The sequence below is a fragment of the Paramormyrops kingsleyae genome, chromosome 1, assembly GCF_048594095.1.
Source record: "Paramormyrops kingsleyae isolate MSU_618 chromosome 1, PKINGS_0.4, whole genome shotgun sequence".
Classification (NCBI taxonomy): domain Eukaryota; kingdom Metazoa; phylum Chordata; class Actinopteri; order Osteoglossiformes; family Mormyridae; genus Paramormyrops; species Paramormyrops kingsleyae.
In genome coordinates, this window is record NC_132797.1 from 29,883,824 (window position 1) to 29,904,741 (window position 20,918).

At 43.2% G+C, this 20,918-nt stretch overlaps 2 protein-coding genes and 1 long non-coding RNA gene across 11 annotated transcripts in view; all 3 read left to right on the plus strand.

Annotated features, from left to right (window-relative positions):
- Positions 1-5,197, plus strand: part of LOC111851656 (5'-AMP-activated protein kinase subunit gamma-2-like) — a 68,707-nt gene extending 63,510 nt beyond the window's left edge. For 4 of the 9 annotated variants that reach the window (XM_072713279.1, XM_072713286.1, XM_072713290.1 and 1 more), the window contains 9 exons: positions 608-666; positions 1,212-1,390; positions 2,056-2,182; positions 2,853-3,018; positions 3,113-3,150; positions 3,268-3,414; positions 3,530-3,623; positions 4,900-4,939; positions 5,084-5,197. In XM_072713279.1, the coding sequence (XP_072569380.1) occupies positions 608-666; positions 1,212-1,390; positions 2,056-2,182; positions 2,853-3,018; positions 3,113-3,150; positions 3,268-3,414; positions 3,530-3,623; positions 4,900-4,937 (848 nt within the window). In that variant the 3' untranslated portion in view covers positions 4,938-4,939; positions 5,084-5,197. Of the gene's footprint in view, positions 1-607; positions 667-1,211; positions 1,391-2,055; positions 2,183-2,852; positions 3,019-3,112; positions 3,151-3,267; positions 3,415-3,529; positions 3,710-4,692; positions 4,721-4,899; positions 4,940-5,083 lie in introns of all 9 variants that reach the window. The other 5 variants (XM_023826751.2, XM_023826754.2, XR_002840066.2 and 2 more) reach the window with 4 other exon arrangements.
- Positions 5,198-7,396: 2,199 nt separating this feature from the next.
- Positions 7,397-8,379, plus strand: LOC140591847 (uncharacterized). The gene is made up of 3 exons (XR_011992126.1): positions 7,397-7,531; positions 8,002-8,061; positions 8,188-8,379. It is a non-coding gene; the product is annotated as an uncharacterized lncRNA (long non-coding RNA).
- A 1,279-nt stretch (positions 8,380-9,658) lies between these two features.
- On the plus strand, positions 9,659-17,823 carry cox4i1l (cytochrome c oxidase subunit 4I1, like). Its single transcript, XM_072713320.1, has 5 exons — positions 9,659-9,792; positions 10,942-11,035; positions 12,311-12,478; positions 15,367-15,498; positions 17,551-17,823. The coding sequence occupies exons 2-5, from the start codon at positions 10,942-10,944 to the stop codon at positions 17,682-17,684; spliced, it is 528 nt and encodes a 175-aa protein (XP_072569421.1). The 5' UTR covers positions 9,659-9,792; the 3' UTR covers positions 17,685-17,823.
- Positions 17,824-20,918: the final 3,095 nt, after the last annotated feature.

A 20,918-nucleotide genomic window follows, 5' to 3' on the forward strand; every position in this document is an offset into this window, starting at 1 on the left:
CATTATCTCGCTGAGGACCTTCAGCAGACCAGCACCAGCATTCCCCTGGGCTTTGGGGAGATGCTGAAAACTCCGAAGCAAGACCCCCCACCCCCAAGATACAGCAGGCCTGATAAGAATACTGTGTCTGCAAATGCACGGAAGGCAGGGTTTCGGGTTTAGGGCCTTGTTGCCAGCAGCTTGTTAATGTTTAATTCTTGGCATTACCCGTCCTCTAAAGTTCAGGGACAAAGTTTAATTACAGAGGTTCTTTGGCGAGCTTCTGCAGGGTGACTTTTATAGATGGACCAAAGGAGGTCCTGCTGAAAGCATTCTGGTGAGAATATCTGTTTATAGACACTAGGGGGCATGGAGTTTAGGAACGTGAAATTTGAGTAGAAGTTTGTTTGTTTGTTTGTTTGTTTGTTTGTTAGTTCCCATCCTATGAGGGGTTAACCTGATTTACTCCTGTAAAATTCCAGAGTGTAAAAACTGCAAGATTGTTAATAAAATCCTCCTCATATGGTGACATGAAGGTGCCCCTTGTCTCATCTGTCCTGCTGTTGGCTTCGTAGCGGCGATGCATTTCCTCATAATAACCAGGCTTTGTTTCATTTTCCCCCACCAGGGATGCTAACAATCACAGACTTCATCAACATATTGCACAGATACTACAAGTCACCCATGGTAGGTGTCTATTTCCTGTTTCTCTGTGACTTCAGGGAACAAGGAAGTTTAGAAGATGTGTTATTATTCATGAAGGCATTAGGTGATTAAGGGCAATGTCATAGGCCCTCTAGCCTGACCCTGAGCGTGTCGTTATGATGATTTGCCGGCAGCCATTGCTGTATTCCCAGAATGCACCTGGAGCCCTGGTAGAAATGATTAACTCTGGAATCCAGTGCTGAGTCACCCCAGCCTGTGTACCCTGAACAGCTTTTGGTTTATATAGCCTATTTACAGCCTGTATTTGCTATATGAGAAGCACTCTGAGCTCTCAGGTGCACCTACCTGGAGATGCTGACTTCTCCCATTCTGACTGGCCTTGTGGGGTGCTTCCTGAGAAGCATGGCCTCTGAGGAATGATAGAATGTTCTGGTTAAACTGAAAGAGGGAGATGCTTACATGAGCCATGCAAGGCGTTCAGGTGAAAATGGAAGTAGAGAGCACAGTGGATGAGGTTTGGTGTTAAATGAACGGCATTGAGAAGTTCATGGATGCCTGTCTTCCAGGTACAGATCTACGAGCTGGAGGAGCACAAAATCGAGACGTGGAGAGGTACGCCTGTGTCCATGAGCTCTCACGGCTGGGCTGAGCTGAGGTTGCATGATGAACTTGCCTTCTGCTTTCTTGCAGAGCTCTATCTTCAGGAGACCTTCAAGCCTTTGGTGAACATTTCCCCAGATGCAAGGTGAGGGCTCCTCCTCACATGTTACAGTCCCAACTGAGATTTACTGAATGGGCTTTTCATTCTCTAATGCTCATTTGGTACATTAGAGTACATTTGGTACATTGCATTTGTATCACATGCGTACTAAGTTTCATTTTTCCCCCTTGGATCAGCTTCTGTTTTCTCTGCTTTTCCCTGAGGAAAATACTGCTCTATTCTGCTGTTTGTTAAATAGCTTTTGAGCACTAAATAATTCAGGGCTTCTCTGTTTGAAGGAAATGCATTGGGCTCTGTCAGTGATTCAAAAAACCTTGAGGGGAATCTGCCCCCTAGTGGCTATTTCAACAATAGCACTTGTTGAGTTCTCTATCCAATTCTAATCATAGATGGTGACATTATAGACATTTTGTTGCTCAGGATACCAAGGTCTTTCCCTTCTTCTAAGCTTGCTGTGTCAGTCAGAAACACTGTAGTGTTAGGAAAACAGCACCAACATATAAAAGGTTAAGGATTTACACAATACCCAGGTTGAGGATGTGTTGGACATAGCGGGCCTGATTGTCAAAATGGTCACATAGCTGGGAATAAATTGACTCCTCAGCAGTGACAGTTTCCGAATGGCACTCCTGAGGTCCCGTCTTATCGTCCCCATGGGAACATTTCCCCATTCTCTTTGTGTTCCGCAGCATCTTTGACGCCGTGTACTCGCTAATCAAAAATAAGATCCACCGGCTGCCCGTCATTGACCCTGTGAGTGGGAACGCTCTGTACATCCTCACACACAAGCGGATCCTGAAGTTCCTTCAACTCTTCGTGAGTACACCATCTCACTCCCACCCCCTGCTTGCGAGTGCTTCTGGGTGACCTTCCCGAAACACTCTGCTAAATATGCCTTTTGCTGTTTAGCACCAGTCAGCTGCATCTGAAGAAAAAAGCAGAAAATTTATATCCATTATGAAGTTATACATTGTCTGTTATTTCGGTTTCTGTTACTAATAGGCCACATAGAGTATATTCTGTAAAGGAACAGACATTCTCCCTCTAGTGGACTAGATGGTTATTACATTCTACTTCCCAGTTCTTCATATTCAGTTCTTCTTGGTGATCCAAATTCCCTTGTTATCTGCAAAAAGTGTAACAGCAGGGTTTGATTGATGTTTACTGTCACTGCAGCTGCTTCAGAAATCAGTGATTAATGTAATGCTGGCGAATTCAGGCGCTCACTCCTGTGATCGATGGAAAGCAGAATACTCTCACAGTGATTAATGGTCCCACAGCACGGTGCTCCAGAGAGGGTTACTGTAACCTGCCCCCAATACGCCCTGCTGTAACGCTATGGCCCTGTGCAAAACGCAATTCTCCAGTGGACCAGCAGGGGGCACCTACAACATTGCGTGCCCCAGTTTTTAAAAATAAACATACAAGTAAAATACTGCAGCTAGTGTAGCCTGTAAAGGTCCAGACCATCCCCCCGTGCCTCCAGGTTTGCGAGATGCCGAAACCCGCCTTCATGAAGCAGACGCTACAGGAGCTGGGCATCGGCACCTATGAGAACATCGCCTTCATCCACCCTGACACGCCAATCATCAAGGCACTCAGCATCTTTGTGGAGAGGAGGGTGTCTGCCCTGCCTGTGGTGGACGAGTCCGGTACTGGTGCTGCTTCATTTGACCCTTTCAGTGACCTGCCAGAACCTTAAATGAAAGATCTCCCTTAATTCTCTTCAACTTGTTTTGCTTCCAGGCAAGGTTGTTGACATTTATTCAAAGTTTGATGTCATAGTGAGTATCCTTACTGTCACCCTTGCGTGCTTTTATTATCAAACGCCATAATAATGATAAAATGTGAGCGCTGGCCTTTTTCCCGGTCTGTCCGCTGACACGCCTGCATCTATGCAGAACCTTGCGGCTGAGAAGACCTACAACAACCTGGACATCAGCGTGACACAGGCCCTGCAACACCGCTCGCAGTACTTCGAGGGTGTCATGAAGTGCAACAGGCTGGAGACGCTGGAAACCATCGTGGACCGCATCGTGAAAGCCGAGGTTGGCGTCGCCATAGTCACGCTGGAACTCACCCTGAACTTCTGGTGCTCAAACAGCACAGCTGGAATGCAGGGTTCAGTCCTGCTTATAGGTGTGGTTTGTAAACCCCCCCCAGGTCCATCGGCTGGTGGTGGTGGACGAAAAGGCCAGAATCGTGGGCATTGTGTCCCTGTCGGATATCCTGCAAGCCCTCGTGCTCACGCCGGCAGGTATAGACGCTCAGCATTCCTGAACCTCTGGAAACCCGAACCGAGCTCCTCCCCCCTCCCCGACCCCTCCCCATGGGTCCCCACAGGTAGGGGTGCCGCCTGGCACCTTGGCCTGAAGTGGAGCTCCAGCCTGCCTGCCTGGCTGTTGTCGCTAAGCCGTCGCTAAGGCATGTTTGCAGGTTCTGGTCCGATACTAACCTTCACAGTAACCCGTTTTGGCTACCACGTCATTCCAGGAAGGCTAACTGGGCCACATTGGTGTAAACAAGACTGATCATAATAATCTAAACTACTGGGCTTAAATAAATTTAACAAGAACACGTACGGTACAATTTAGCTCCAGGCATTTGGCTTCTGTGGGTCCTGCTTTAATCAGCTTGAATGTGTTACAAATGTATTAATATAGAAACAGAAGTTTCATTGTCCCAGTGCAGCAAGTTTAAAATTAGCACCTCTCAATCCCTAATTGATTTGTGGTCCAAAAACTGTCTGCAGCATGAAATCAGCAGTGCTCTTTATTATTAACCAATGCATTAACCTTTTTTGGCCACAAGGGGCAGCTGCCCAGCAGGTGACAGCCCTTCATAGTCAGGGAACAGCTGGTTAGCGGAAAGGGCAGATTGGAGGAGTGAACGGACAGAGTGAGGGCGCAGAAGGGTGCACAGGGTACATCTTGCTGCATGGAAATTGTAAACAGCCCTTTAATGTTAAACTTTAACCTGAAGTCTAGAGGAAGCTTAAAATGGTAATGACATGGGCTGTTAATGAAGGGCTACTCTCTCTATGCAAAATTCCGTGGGCATCAGAGAATGCAGATGTGAGAGTGTTGCTTTGGATTTACCTCCTAGCCCCATGACGTGGTGAACCCAGTGAACACACTGATACAACACCCCTCAAACCAAATTCCAACCAGTTACCACCTTGCCATTCCCCATTCCCACACACCCATCTTTCCCCTGGATCAGTATTCTCCAGTCATCCCGTGTCTGGCATTGCTGTTACAGAACTTAACCCAAGAGGGCGCTGGTGAGCAATCCTTTTTAACAGCCTTTGTTTTCTTTCTTTTGAGGGGAGACATGAATATGAATTGCAGTGAGGTATGTACACACAGAGACACAGACACACACACACATGCTCAAATCCTGCATGTTCTCCCATTCCTCATTCTGATTGGCTGCGACTATAGGACTGGCTTTATTAGGTGACATAAACACCCAGACACTGTTCTCATAAATCAAGAAAAGTCTTGTTGCTTTAACACATGTTGTTTCTACAGCTCGACCCACCACCCACGAAGACTTTGGGACAGTCTGAAGGTTGGTGCTCCCACCCTGTCCACATGACCACTGGCAGGCCAGTCACAGGCTGTGCTAATTCTTTTCTCATGTGATTTGTTCTAAAATGCTGTCCTGAATGGTTAGTGACCATCCCCTTTCCTCCTTCCTGTCTCTTTCCCGCAGGTGCCAGCAGGAAGGGGAGCGAGGTGGAGTGATAGACTGCTTTGACTTGAGTGACATGTGATGCTGCTGTGGGGGTGGGGGTGTCGAGGGTGGAGACAGGGGGCGGGGCCTTGCTGGGGGGGGGGACGGGGGGGGGACGGAGGGCGCTGTCCCTGAGTTTCAGGTGGTGTGCCGGAAAACAGGGTTTGGAACGTCGATGGATGACTGAAATAATGAAGCAAAGAGCTGTTGGAGATTTATTCTTTAATCCCCCCTTCTGGCTTCTGTCCCTTGCGGGAGGGGGGAGTCTGTTATGATAACCTTGCCATTTTTAGTACCTCTGTACTCCATTCTTGCCTCCACCCTGAATCACGGGGACGTTTTTGGGACTGGAGCAGGACAGCAGTTGTCCAGATTGAGGCCCACATGTTAGGGCATGTATGGGATCCCCAACACTCCCCCCCCAGGTTTATACAGGATTAGGGGGTGGTGAGGGGGCACTGGCCACATCGGTGTCATGAGTGCCTTCTGTCCTCCAGAGTGTGCTGCTAGGAAGGAGAACCTTTGCGGACAGTTCAGATGAATGCGAACGTGGATTTAAAGCCAGAATCCGAAACTGTACAAAGTGGATACGACTGCTGCCTGATTTCAGATTGAATTTTTTTTTTTCTCCCCGAAGTCTGGGTCTGTATTTTCATTAAATGTCTTTGAAATATACTGTAAAATGATAATCATTCAAAGCTTTATTTATTTTTTTTATATAGTTGCAGATTTGAATTAACAGGGTTTGGAGGGGAATGATGGTTGTACCTGTCTTATGCATTAAAATACTAGTGTAAGATTTTTAACGATCAAAGCAATGCAATGAGCAGCCGCTGTCTGAATACCCACAGTGCACCTGTTCTTCGGTTTGTTCGGGGCATGCAGCAAAAACGCGTCTGTTTTACCGTTTTAAAGTACTGATTGTACTGTAAATAATAGAAACGTTCATACTGAGGACACTTAAGTGCCAGAGAAAGGTATATTTTTTTGTGTACGGAAACGTAAAATCATGTTTGTAAAACTGCAGATTTTTTATTGTTTTATTGTGACGTATGATGTTACAGGAGGGAAACTTTTTATTCGTTGTAAATGCACATAACTGGCATGGAGATGACATTAATGGTATTGTAGTTTTTGTTTTTATTTTGCTGATTGAGAAATAAACGATGCTACTGAACCAACATACTACATCCGTTATCTTTTGGCATCATTCTTTATGATTTGTACTACTGTCTCGGATGATCAGAATTTTTTGTTCGCCAAGTATAGAGAAGTACAAGGAATTTCTTTTGGTGCGGGCGGTGTCATGGCTTAAGCAAACGTACAACTGAAAATCTAAATGCAAAAATACATATTTTTTTTTGCAGTATTATAATTTGTATTTCGGGAGATATACAATGATGAGGCAAGTATGTAAACAAGTGAATAAATGTGCAGACAGCTTGGGTATGATGCAAATGAGTCAATAAGAGTATGAAACTTGTACAGTGGGTGTTTGGATTGAGAGCTTCTCATGGACTCATTAGAAGGCGCAAAAATGGAGGCCAGTGGATCAGCACGATGCTGCACAGTGAGCGTGGTGGGTGAGATGTGATCGTTGCCAGCTGCTTCCCTGATAGTTTGTTTCTGAAGTATATGTCTCACTTTTTGATCAATGATTATGATGGAGGAGGCTCGTGGGGACCTGCATGATGTCCTTCAGGGCAGATGATGGGTAACGGAGTGATGATCCGGTACAGAGTCCATTATGATCAATAAAATCAAATTACAGAACTTAACCCAAGAGACCTGTGTAACGTCAAACCTGCTGTAGGCTACTTGCTGGTGAAATGTGACTTTTACGAAATCCCACACAATGGTATCTTTACATATACATGCCAAACCCATTGTATCACCATCTTAAAAACGAAAGTGGATGTCTAAAATGGAAAGTATGGATTTAATCCAAAAAGGAACCTGAAATTCTGATACCGAAACTCCTTGTAAAAACCAAATTTATCTGTAGGTCTATGCATTCAATCAGAAGGGTAATATAGCTCCTTTGAAGCAGGGGCGTAGATTTAGGGTGGACGGAGGGGATGTGTCCCCACCAATATCCTCCGACCATTGAAATGTCCCCACCAATAATTTAATCCACTTAAAAAAAAAAACAATCGTGCTGTCAACATTAACCTAGACACGCAGAAAGGGATAAATCACGTTCTCTCCTTGAGTCCTCCCGCCCCCAAAACACATATGAACATTTTGATTGGCTGTGCATTTCCCTGCTATCATGCGAGAGGCTGTGGCTGCGTTCAGATACAAGCAGCGCCAAATGCAGTGGATTTTTTTCCCCGTGCAAGAAGGTGTGTTGGGTGACACATGTGAGGATGGCGGCAGCAAAAAAAAAAGAAGCTGGACATAAGGAGCTTTTTTTCAAAGAAAAGTGTAAGTCACTTCAAGTTCGCTAGTGAATCCATCAAAGTCCATCAAAGTAATGACAACAATTAACGTTAATGCTAGTGGGGTTTTTTTTTTTTTTACCGCTTTGACGCACATTCATTATAGCAGGGCAGGCTATAGTCTGTGAATACGGACTTAAAACTAACAGCAGATTAAACAGCTAAATGTAAAAGTATAAATATGATCCCTGTCAGTTCTCCTAATCTAATGACGACTATTTGTCAGAAATCAGTCTTGTGAAAGAAATTGATATGCCACATACTAATATTGCCATGGCTAGAATTTTATTGACAGTTCACCAATAGACAATCCACTTCGCACAAATAGTTTTTAAAATGCATTCACTGACTTGGCAAACATTAATGATTTGATTCGAGATTTGCACACAAAGACTCAGAAAAAGTGAAATAAAATGATTGCTGTTTAAATGGCATGTGTTTATCCTGTTTTGTCAGGTGACAGAACCTAAACAACTGTGCTGTGTATCAGACAGTGATGGAGAGAAGGGGTCACAGGTGATGTTGAACGATGACTTGATATTATTATACCTAGTTGTCCCGAGATTTAACAATGTTACCAATAATAAGCTGAGGCGTTCTCTGTCAATGCTCATAAGGAATCCCTCAATGTTTTTTTATTAGGGGACAGAAGCAGATCAGCCATGTTGTAGTTTAGGTGAAGAGGCAAGGTCACAGGAGGTGAATCTGAATGTTGATTATATATAACATTATAATATGTGTGTGTGTATTATACATGTTGATTATACTAATATTTAACATTATGAGGAGTGATAGGCTGAGGATGTAAGTGATTCATTAGTGTTTTTGGCAAAAGTTTTGAACTCACATGTCTCACTTTTTTGTCACGCTATTTCATCAGGTGGCAATCCTGTCAGGTACTAGTGCAGTCAGAGGGGAAGAGTTAGGGTCAAAGGTGAGGCCTATTAAAGGCATTGTCCAGCCCCCAAAAAAACTTTACTCACTATTTACTCCTTAAGTGGTTCCATTCCTTTGACATTACACTATTCCTTAATTTAACTTAATGAATTGCATTTCAAGTGGATTAATATCAATCGAAGCATTGCTAGTATTAATGTAAAGTGATTTTGCATTTTGCAGCATATTAAAAAAACATGCATTCCGTGGACGGAGTTGGGGTGGTGGGGTTGGTGGGTGGGGAAGGGGATGGGGGGGGGGTGGAGTCATAGGTCCCCACCAATGTCCAGAGCAAATCTACGCCCTTGCTTTGAAGAACCATATATATGACAGCTAATACTGCCTGAATCACTGGTTAAATTTACTTACTGTCCTACTGTTCATCTACACCTGGCTGACTGTAATAATGTATTTACTATAGATAGCGTAACAATTGGGTGGCGGAGTAGCGTTTCTTGTTACATCCGCCATTTGTACTGTGGTAATGCGGTGCTGGAAAGAAATGAGCTTTGCCAAGATTTTAGGAAGGAAACTCTAGGCTACCAAAAATAGGAACAGCCAGTGCGCCCTTTTGTGTCACGGGACAGGCAGCTCATGCCTGTGCCGGGATGTGATGTGAACGTGCACTCTCTCTCGAATGAATGGGATTCTGACGTATTTGCTTAACCCTCAACAAGATGATGGAGCAATGAAAAATATCTTCTACACGTTTTTACATGAATGTGTAATTTTATTTCTTAAAGCATATCTTAGCCTACTGTCTGTACCCAGGGACGGATTATGGGTTGTGTGGGCCCCTGGACAAAACGTTCGCGAGCCCCCCCCCCCCCTCCGTGCGCTTTTAAAACCCAAAGCGCGAGTCTTTGGTTTTGTTTACCTTTTTTTGTTTGTGGCGTTCAGCTGTGAACGACAGATATGTAAGAAAATAAGAGTAGGGTAAAAACCTGACAACTTTCATTTGCGTTAAATTTACTCATATTGCACAAATGCGCAATTCAAGAATTATTAGTTAGATCATTTCCTGTTGAATGTCATTTGATGTTTAAACACATGTGAGCGCATCCCCACATTAAACTGTTCGTCCTCTAACGTTATGATGAATAAAACAACGAGCGCTTCTGACTTGGAATGAGGGCTGGAAATAGTCCGCAGGACGGCCGCAGGAAAGCTTCCTATTGGCTGCTTGACTTAATAGCGAAAGACACCTGACTTCAGTTTTTTAAACCTGCACAATAAATAAACACGGACCATAGAGCACGACGGCAAATGCACGTAGACACTCACTGAGAGCAAGGACAAAAATAACCAGAGGTATTTACCTTTAATTACAGCAACTAACTAGTCGTCGGTTTTGCTGTATTTGTCTTTGCATAAAATGCAACTGTTGTTTCTACGTAATAAGTACATGCTATGACTATATATTATGTAATGTATAAGCGGACATTGATATTGCCATATATGTTCAGATAACTAACGTGAGTTATGAAGTTTACTAAATGGTTTTGATCGATTCTGGAGGCGCTTCTGATGTGTCGCAGCAATTAATCCTTCCTCAGATATTTGGGGGAATCTAAAAGTGCCTTGCCCGTAAAAAACTGTAACACGTTCCTTTAAAAATAAGCAGTTCTTGCGATGTTTGGATGTGTCCCGCTATATATATATATAAACATATAAACGTAGTGCGTATTTCGTAATAAAACTCACTCTGCACACTTGTAGGTAAAATTAAAGCATAGATGTATTTTACTTCGACAGTATAAAAGTATACGTCATGCAAAAAGATCCATTATGTCTTAGAACCCAATGTGGTCTAATATTTCTTTACACAGACATTCTTTGAAATGCATAGGGCTCTTATTTTACATTCTTTGTTGTTGATTTATGCCTCAACTTTGCACCTGTTTGGGCAGGGGAGAATAGTTTATTTTAATTATTAAAGATATTACGTGATGTGACTATCACATGCTACATGTCCTCCATCCGCGCAATTTTTGTAACTTTGAATGCTACGTGCCGGCTTGCACACCATATGCAAGCACACTTTACTCAGCCACCTGTTAATACCGTCGGTGGGAGCAGACGGCCGCAAAGAGCGCACGTATAGCGGACGTTACAGAGGATATGAACGACGTGGATGCCCTTGCTCTTTCTCAGGGGATGTGATGGACTGTCTCCGGAAGTCATAGCAATAAATTATTTTTTTTTCGAGAAACATTACTTGAGAACTAACTGGTTGGGCTAGTTCCAGACTGACCTTGATTATTATTTCTTATTTATCCTTTAAATAAATAAAGAACAACAAGCAATTTGGTATATTAAACGCAATTACCTTAACGGTCATAAAATGAAATGTTACGAACTTAAACTCGTTTTCTAGTAATCATTAAAGTATTCCTTATGTAAGTGATAATTGCATACGTCGCAACCATAAACTGGATAGAAACGCCATTCCCCGTTCAGATGCTGGCGTCTAGAGCAGCTGTATACGGTCTGCGGTGCGCGCTCTGGAGAGGACTGTCCACCGGCCAGCGCACGCTAGCCGCTCACGGCAAAGGTGACGTACCAGGCAGTGGCGCGCGTGAACGCTCTCGGTTTCACTGAACAGAGGTGATTATACCAGGCGTGCAAGTGCACCCCCTACTGGTCAGATGAAAATGCTATATGACCACATTTAGTTCATAAAATTAAATTACATTGTAAATTTATATTTGAAAACATGGTTTGTGTTAGTCATATCAGTGTGTATAATAAATGATGGTAAATGTATTTGCTATTTTTGTTTACAAATGTATGTTAATGTTAATCCGGATGAAGAACTGGCTGGGCTGTCTCTGTAAAGTTGCCTGTGGCTTTACAAAAACAGTGCGGCAGAACGGTGCTTATTGGACTGTATTGGGTGCGAAACCTTAACTCTAGCCAGCAGGGGCCGCTGATGTGCTAATATCTGTTCCCCAATGTACTGTGTGAAAATGGAAAAATATTACTGAAGTTAATGGGATATGTGCTGCTATGAATAGGAACCATCAATGAACTGGGCTACCTTTGAGAAAAAGCTAATTTAATCCATTTTTGTACCACCTTTTAATAGGAAGTTTGCTATCTTGCTATGCTTTACTCCTGTGTGGTGTGGCTGTGCAGGATAGGAACCTGTGGTCATGATTAGAAGGTCACCAGTTCAAATCTAAGGGTTGGCGGATTGATGCCACCATTGGCATCCTGAGCAAGGCCTGAAAACCCCCATTTACTCCATGGGTGTTGAATGCTGCCTCTCCCTGCTCTGCGACCCCCCCCCCCCCCCCAGGCTTCCTCACACCTATCTGTGTGACTCACGGAGCCCAAGATGGGACAGGCAAAATAGATGAAATATTCATTCTGTTTCATTATTCTATTAATGCATCGCCAATTTTCTCTGCAGGAAGTCCATAATTTTCTCAGTTTTATTTTGCACCTGGGTGATAATAACACTTAAGTCTGACTGATTTCATAAAAACATTTCCCTAATCCTACCTACTGCAAATAGTGTTAGATGTATTTATTTAAAGCGATTGTCAAAAAGACTCCGTTTTAAAAAATTTAACCAGTTTAAACTTGGAGATGAATTGCAGTGAATATATTCACTGAAATATATGCTTCCTACCTAGGATTTAAAAAATGTGTTTCAGTCACATATTTTATCATTTCTACTCTACAGATCCATGATGATTGCAGTATCCTTGTATGGCTGTCCGTCCCCCCCGTCCCCCCCGCACCGCAATGGAGGTTTTCTGAGCTGGGGAGGAGGATCTCCTTAAACAGCCTGCCTTGTGTTTGCCCTTGTCTGCTGTCCTAGGTCTGACTGCAGATGTGACTGACTGCTCCCAGCCACAGTACAACAGCCGTCTGGACACTCCGCTGCCTGATGTGCCCTTTGTGCGGAGCCCGAGCCCTGAACAGAGGAAGCTGAAGGAGAAGGAGAAGGGCCCCTGGACCAACCTTAGCATGGAGGAGAAGCTGGCATGTAAAGTTGCCCGCCGCCACCTTAAAGCACCACCTCACTGAGCATGTTATGCCGTTGTCATGGCAGCAATACGCTGATGTGAATCCATAAGCCAAGATTTTTACATTGCTGTCCAGCAGATAAAATCCTTCCCAGGCCAAACTGCGATTTAACTCAGAAAATACTCTCATTGTCAGCTGCCAGGATTTTTGGCTCGTTAAAGGCACACAGCTGCATATTTTAGTAAAACCATATTTTGACAAGTAGGAGCTCAGGCTTCTCAAACTGATTGCAAGACACTGCTCTGGGAAAGAAGAGTGTGGGGAAGGAATTATGTGTGTCCCAAACCCAGCACCCTGCTGCTCCTTCTGTAACTGATGAGAGACTATATGTATATATATAAAAAAACAGCAGAGCAAAAGCTTTCATCCTCCTTGGTTCTAAAAACAAAATGATGCGTAAAGTACATTAGTAATACTGATCAACATTACAGTCACAAATAGAGTATAGTTATATAATTTCTTGCTGTATTTTATTTATTCCTTACAGCTAATAAGAGCAAAGGTAGTTGAAACCAAGAGTTCTGCTGTGTGTGTGTGTGTGTGTGTATATATATATATATATATATATTCAGGGGCGCCGCTAAGGGGGGGAAAGTTGGGACAATTCTAAGGGCCCACGCCCTTTAGGGCCCCCCAGAGATCTGCTTTATTAATAATAAGTTACCGTAGGGGGGCCCAACCTCATATTTTGTCATAGGGCCCAAAATTGCTAGCGGCGCCCCTGTATATATTAGGGGTGCACCGATCGATCGGCGCACCGATCGATCGGCCTCGATCACGTTAATTTGAGGGGATCAGAAATCGACCATATTCCCATGAGATCCACCGATCTTAGTTATATGCTTTTAACTCTTTGGGGTCGAGTATGTCGTCGACGACATCGCGTACTTTTCGCGTCTATTTCAGTTTATAAATATCTCGCTGAAATCTTAATGTATAATCATGAAAAAAACGCTGGCTAAATCCGTAATCTGTCTTCTTTTCAAAACGTCCATTGTCGGAAGTATTAAAGTTTTTTTAATTAGGTTAAATCGGCAAAAAAGTAAACAATGTCATCTTACTTTGTTTTACCTGCATCGGGGGCGTGTAGTACCGCTCTCACCCGAAGATCGCTATTCACATTCTAAATAGCCGCATTAGCGCGTATTCAAATCGCATTCGCATGGTAATTTGATTAACAGCGCAACGGTGAAACGCGATCCAGATACATCCCCTTCAGCGCCATAAAAGGGGGTTGGGGACGTGGCCAGGTGACAATGGCTCATTCATACACATGAAAGTTGCTACATATTCAATGAAAGGAGCCAGAAATAGTTACATGAGTTAGGTTTTTCTTATTTATTTATCCAAATGAATGTTGCATCTACACCATTTAGTCATCTTCATGTAGCCAAGACTTTGGTGATCAGATATCTGGGATCAAAACAAACTGCCAGCATTGCTTACTATGTACTTTTATAATGTTTCTGCAAGTGTTCCAAACTGCATTTTGCAATGTCTATACTTTGATGTCAAATTTCAAACTTAACAAAAATCTGACATATTTACAATATATATTAAAATAAAGATGAGTGTAATGGCAAAACAAATATATAAGAAATAAATTTATTTGCCATGAATTAAGTGTGATGAAATGTGTGATCATGCCCCAGTCAGTGAAAGTGTGTTTCCTACCCCTAGGCCCCAGAGGGTTAAATCAGCCTTTTCTCCCATTCCCGAGAGAGGTGCAGTGCAGGCTGCCTCCCTCCCTATTTTTTGGACAAGTGTGTCATAACAGCTATATATATATATTTTTTTTTACAAAATTAGAGAAATTAAAGTCTGGAAGAAAAAATATGATTTTGTAGTTCAAACAGCAATGCTCATTTATATGTTATTTATATTTGAGGACACTACCTCATGTTTTGTGAGTATTCATATCAATTTACTCAATAAAAATGGAAACATTGAAGTAACTGTCTTTTAGTTATGAAAGAAACAAGATCGGCAAAAAAAAATCGAGATCGGCAGGTAAGGTTGCCTAAGGATCGGTGATCGTTGATCGGCCAGAAAACTGCAATCGGTGCACCCCTAATATATATATATATATATATATATATATATATATATATATATATATATATATATATATATATATATATATATATATGATGTATATTATTGAAGGAAAAAAGTGGTATATTCCAATATATTATTAAAATTGTCTTTTATATGACAGCCTCAGAAGATCTAAGCATAGAAATATTTAATTCAGTGCTTTTTACTATGACCTGAAAATCATTTAGCTGTAAATTGAGGAATTATGGGTAATGTAGTTTGACCTCATTAAAATACTAGATAGTGGAAAAAATGTTCCAGAAAATGTCCCACAAGACCAGTTCCAAGTTGCCAGTTAGTTAACTAATAATTAAATGTCAGGTTATTTAACATGTGAGTTTGAGTTTTTCCCAGTAGATGGCTGTATAACACAAGTCGCAGCATACACATAGAAAATCTGAGATGCATTTCAAATCCATTAATACATTTTGCCGCAAACTGAAATGATCTTCATCCTCAGGATTGTAAATGGAATCGATATGAGGCCGTATGGGTTGAATGATAAGGCTGCTCGTTCCCAGCTGCATAATTGCAGCAGTAAATCTGCAGCATTGGACCGTATGTCTGTAGCCTGCTTTGCAATGTGCAGGAGTAGATTCGATTTTTTCTTCCCAGGCCTGAGCTGCAGTCTGACCCAGATTCCGCAGACATAAGATATGAATGCAAAGAGGTGCCGGTGCCAAAGCCGCTCTGGATCTGCGGCAGCTCAGCTGGTGATTTTATGGTGACACCCTCCTCCCCTGCTCACAGTGTACCGGATGACCCACGAGCTCACCTATGCCGAGATGAGGAAGGGCTCTGACGAATGGAAAACTGTACTGGGTGGAGTCTTCTTCTTCCTGGGCTTCACGGGGCTGCTGGTGTGGTGGCAGCGTGTCTACGGTTGGTACAGGCTCCCTCCCCTAACCCCCCCCCCTCTGCCACCCAAAACCCACCCCGCCTTCTGTGCTTGGTCGCATATGCCCAGATCACCCATCGATATAGACGGACATTAATATCATTTGCATGCCCCCCTAAAGGCTCCACCCCCAGACCCTCCCAAAGGTCCCTCCCTGCAAGCCGCCTTCATCCTCCTCTCTACTCCTTTCATGCAAGCAGACACTCCTGATAATGGTGCTGTGCTGTGTGTCTTTGACATCAGGATGCTCACAGCCATGTCTCGTCTCTGATGATGACGCCTCTCTTGCGTTCGCTGAAACAATTCCTACGTTTGCCGGTAGAGATAAAAGGATTAGCTGCCGGGGGTTTCATCTCCCTCGACTGCCCCGGCATCCACGTCTGACACTGCACAGCCTCTGATTCCTCTCTGCTGCAATGCAGCAAGACCCCACTGAGGGGAGGAGGCGGGGCACGGAGGGGGCAGTGGGGCGAGACGGGGGCCAGACAGGCTAAAATATCTGTTCTATCATTCTGACCCAGTGCCTCTTATTGCGGGAGAGCAGAGAGCAAGTGGCCAGGGGAGAGGGGAGGTGAGGCGTGCAATGGCAGGATCTCCTGGGGAGACGGACTGCTGTCCAGATTGTCGTAGAAGGCCCTGCCTACCATCGCTGAGCACATAGAGTCAGCTTCTTCCACAAGAATCCAGTACTTGGGGACTGGGGGAGGGGCAGGTGGTTAAATGCTGCTAACTGTTGTTAATTAATGTTAAGTCGATCTCTAAATTCAGTATTACTTTCTATGCCTGTTTGATGCTACACAGTGTGGTTTCAGAAAAGCGGGAACATTTCAGACATAAACATGGTTCTCCTTTATTTAGACTTGCCTTTAGGTGCGATGCTTCCCTGGATCAATGTCTAACTGGGAAGGAGAGAGAAGCACTGGCCCAGACAGAGAAGCTCGCAAAGCCGACACAGAGCATGCAAACGCTTGGGGGGGTGTATCTTATAAAAATGACCAGCCTTCTCTGGGGAGTGTGAAAGTCAGGAAAACGTGTCGGAAATGTTCACAGAAATATAAGCATCAGAAAATATCCGCAGGATGTCTGAGAGAAAGATAAACATTTAGGAGTACGCTGGCGTGCCGTTCGTCAGCTGGCGCCCCGGTAACCCAGCTAGGCGGAACCGGCTTTCAAAACGGCAAACCTGACAGGCCTAATCGGGAAAGCTCTGCACGGTTCCCCCGAGTGAGGCTCCGGTTCTCCAATGGGGTGAGCAGGTGCCGTCCATCAAGCCGCCCGCCACGTTTGCACACCCAACGGATAAGGAGAGAGCAGGAGCTGCCGCCGGCCTCGCTCAGGTCGCGGCTCGTTCCTTTCCCCTTTCGTCTGACTTGCTGGCAGTTCGGATAACAGAAGTTGGTTTTGGAGGCGGGTGTGTGGGGAGGATTGCACAACGAGGCATCTGTAGAGGATGTTGATTGACCGTTAACTGTCACTACACATGCGGTGGCTGCGGACGCCCCGTGCTTTGAAAGGCGCGCACTTCAAACGTCGAGTGCTTTCCTTTCACCTGTTCGTAAAACCCAAGGTCCATTTCAGTCCCCACAATGCACTGCGAGGTAGCCGTTTCTGTGGTCATTTTTTTTTTGTTCATTTTATCGGGCTTTCCCAGCTTGCACTGAGTGTCTCAAATGCAAAAATAAACATGGGCAAACGGAGGCGAAGAGGGTCGTGTGGCAGACCTGCATCGGGGGCTCTGCCCCCGCGGTTGCTTTTCTGAGGTATCCAGTCGTCTTGTGTTTTGCAGCAACACCTAGCTGCTGTTTTGGGACCCTAAACGGTTGTCCTTGTTTGCCCTCATGTGCTCACACTCAGATCACAGTAACAGTGATAAAGTCACAGAGGTTTACCAACACTTCACTCGGATTATAGTTACTGGGGACTTCCTGTGTTGCAATGAGTTAGGTTTCATAAAACGAGAGTAGCATTGTGACTTTGTTAAACTGCACCAGAATAATGGAACCCACCCCCCTACCCCCCCCCCCCCCATCTCACAGTCATGGGAGACGTGCCGCACACGCTGTCAGACGAGTGGGTGGAGAAGCAGACCAAACGGATGCTGGACATGAGAATCAACCCGGTGCAGGGCTTTGCCACCCATTGGGACTACGAGAGGAAGCAGTGGAAGTAGAGAATCAGAAGAAGAGAGGAGCAACCTTAAACGATTACTGTGGCCCATCAGTCAGCAAGGTGCTGCAGCCTTTACATGTGTCTCCTGTTATAAAAATCAAGGACTTAAAATAAAATAAAATTCATAGCACCAAATATAATGTAACTGAGTAACTTTGCCTGTTTTAAGTAAGTAGTCTTATGGCTTATTTCCCCAGCGCCAGGTACTGCACTTTTGACACGATACTTTCAGTACTGATTTTCAGTCAAGCACCAGTACCAAAAGTTCCAGTACCTACAGTGCCAAACTGACTGTGGTACTTTTTCGATACGTCAGTACTTTGGGGTGGGACTTATAAAGCATAAAAGCAATCCAACATAAATTTCTTATAAACCTGTCTAGGAGTGATTCGAACAGCAAGAATAAAAATTATTATGATTGTGTTGGAGAATGCATTCCCATACAAAAGCAGCTGAGGTACACTTTAAACTGATTTTTAAACATACTAAATAATCATAAAAAGGAATAATCATTAAAATTGCAAAACTTGCTAAGTTTTTTTCCTAGGACAGAATTAAAATATTTTAGCGAAACTTTAGCCCCCTGCGCTATAATGTCTGTGCAGTATGAAGGTAAGAAAAAGCTGATTTAAATCTAGCTGACTAGCAATGTAAAAATTGCATGTACATAACACGTGATGCTGGTATTAATATCGCACATCATCCAGCCCTATAATATACTGTAGTCATTTTTCAAATTCAGTACAAAATACCCAGCTTCATGTTATGATGTCATTCAATGCCGGTACCAGTTTTTACAACAATGGAAAACCATCACCTTGAAGTACCAAAACTGTGATAACCTGGTGAGGTGGAAAAGCACCATTACATATATAATGACCAGTATATCACCAACATATCTCCTTCCAGGTGGAACCTAAGAGTCCAAGGATGGATCTGGTTGAGTTATTGAGTACCAGAGTAGGACACGTACCTGTAACATCTCTGTGCAGAGGTAGAGCTCTAGATCCAGGGGATAGACATGAGGTGTTTACCATTTATGTCTGAGCCTGTATCAGAGGAAGAATCTGATGTTGAGGGACAGTCAGTTGCTTGGAGGTTGCAGTTGAACTCGTCTGAGTGGTAAGTTTTGTCGTTTAATGTTTCCAGGAACAATTTGCTGCACATAACTGTAATAGTCCCACTGCAGCCTAGGCACAACATTAGCATAATCGTCACTGTATTTTCAGCATTGTATACACATTATTCTTTATCTCACACAAGGTTTTATGATGCCAGCTTCGTCATGCAAGTTTTATCAAGAACTCCAAATAGCAAGATGGGTAGATTGTAAATGTGTTGTTTGTAATGAATTTAGTTACACTTTCTTTTTTTTTTACTGCAGAATTGATTAGATATTTGTATAGCTAACTAAAAGTAGGAAGTGCAGAAGCATCTTGTCCGTGTCAGTATCCCAGACTGGGATTTATTTTCCCAAAAGCAGAGTTACAAGCAATGCTAGCAACTTGCATAGTTAGAACCCATCAACTGAGCGGATCCAACTATTTAAGTAGCTAAGGGGTGCTTTAGGGAAACGTACCTCTGACTTACCTGCTAAAGATGAACATCAGCCATGCCTGTTAACAATTTGGTTATGAAAAGTGTTGACATCCCCATCGCAGCCTCGAACGGCACACTCATTATGCATATAGTCTGCCATTTTCACTGTTGTCCATCGCTTTGTTCTTCTCTACATGTGCAAAACTGTTGAAGTACGAATGCGCATGTCCGTTGAGCTGGAAAGGAAGCTGGCATATGTTAAGTTTGGGAGCATGGTTCAGACTTACATAACAGTCTAGGAATTTCTAAACAGCCTGTTTCACTTCCTTTTTACATATTTAGGAATTATATTTGAAAGAGGGAACAGCAGTGTTTGAGATTCACTGTATATAACTTCCATATACCGAACTCTCCTTTTTCAACTATGCCGAGGTAAAGTCAGATTTTTATTCTATTGCACCTTTAACAGTTCAGTAGTAAGCTTCTTTTTCTTATGTTCTTATGAACTCATGGTCATAGATGGGAATTAGCGAAAGAAAATTTTAAATTGGATTTGAGAACCACTTTTTTACACAGCGTGTAGTTAGAGTATGGAATAGTCTTCCTGTTAGTGTAGTTCAAGCTAAAACCTTGGGTTCCTTTAAATCAGAGCTAGGTAAGATTTTAATAACTTTAAACTCTTAGTTGAATTCTCCCCGAATGAGCTTGATGGGCAGAATGGCCTCCTCTTCTTTATAAATTTCTTATGTTCTAACATATACTATGTAAGTATGTCATTTTGGATGCTATGTCACCACCTATCTGTCCAAAAACAAATTGCCCTATGAGATCAAACACCTATGTTGACCCAATACCCACATCAAGCAGAATCCCCAGCTCTAAATGCCAGACTCGGGTCATCATTTCATCTACCAGCTGGACTTGCTGCTCCTTTGACCCAGAAGTGGGGAGTGTGATGCTGCTTCATCCTGATTTGTGCTTCATGTTTGGGCTTCAATTGTGCAGTCACACTCAGACGTTTTAAGGGCACCTCCAATTAACTCTCATTTTACGCAATTTCCGATTCCTCACAACACCATAACAAAACAAAATCAGTTGAAATTTATAATAAACTGTTATATTTTAGTCTATTTATAGTTCGATGGTAATTACAAAGAAAAAAGCCAAAAGATAAGAGTATTTTCTATTGTACCACATACACGTATTTATATTACTATATTTGTATGGACTACCATAAACTCCCATTTTCCTATAATTAATTATACCAGTCCTGCTGGGGGAGCCATGGTTGATGGTTGATGTCACTTTGGATGCCCTCTGTGACCTATGACCCAACCTGGAAGTGCTGCCAATTAACAAGCCCAGCTGTTGAGCTCAATGATCAGTCTTGATGTTTTGTGGTGAAGCTCAGTGAGCATTGAATTAGTTGAGTTCTAGACTTTTCATGATCTTGTCATTCAGCTCAGTTCTGGTCCTTGTTTTCTATAATTACCCTTTTGGTTCTGATGAAAGTTTCTTGATTTTTTCGGACCTCAGAACCTTGGTGAATGGGTTGCTATATGCTGCCAATCTAACATGCAGGTTTTTGGACCAGCGAATCCCAAAACGCCTCAGAAACAGAAGAGAATATCATTTTGTGCTTTTCTCAAAACCTGCCTTCTCAAAGTCAATGATATCTGTAGGGACAGCAAAAGAC

What these genes read in the sequence shown, in the direction of transcription:
- cox4i1l (XM_072713320.1), top strand. Translation starts at nt 10,942, where the DNA reads ATGCTGGCGTCTAGAGCAGCTGTATACGGTCTGCGGTGCGCGCTCTGG. An exon ending in GCTAGCCGCTCACGGCAAAG is followed by an intron (nt 11,036 to 12,310) that starts GTGACGTACCAG and finishes CTGCTGTCCTAG; the next exon opens with GTCTGACTGCAGATGTGACT. An exon ending in GTGGTGGCAGCGTGTCTACG is followed by an intron (nt 15,499 to 17,550) that starts GTTGGTACAGGC and finishes CCCATCTCACAG; the next exon opens with TCATGGGAGACGTGCCGCAC.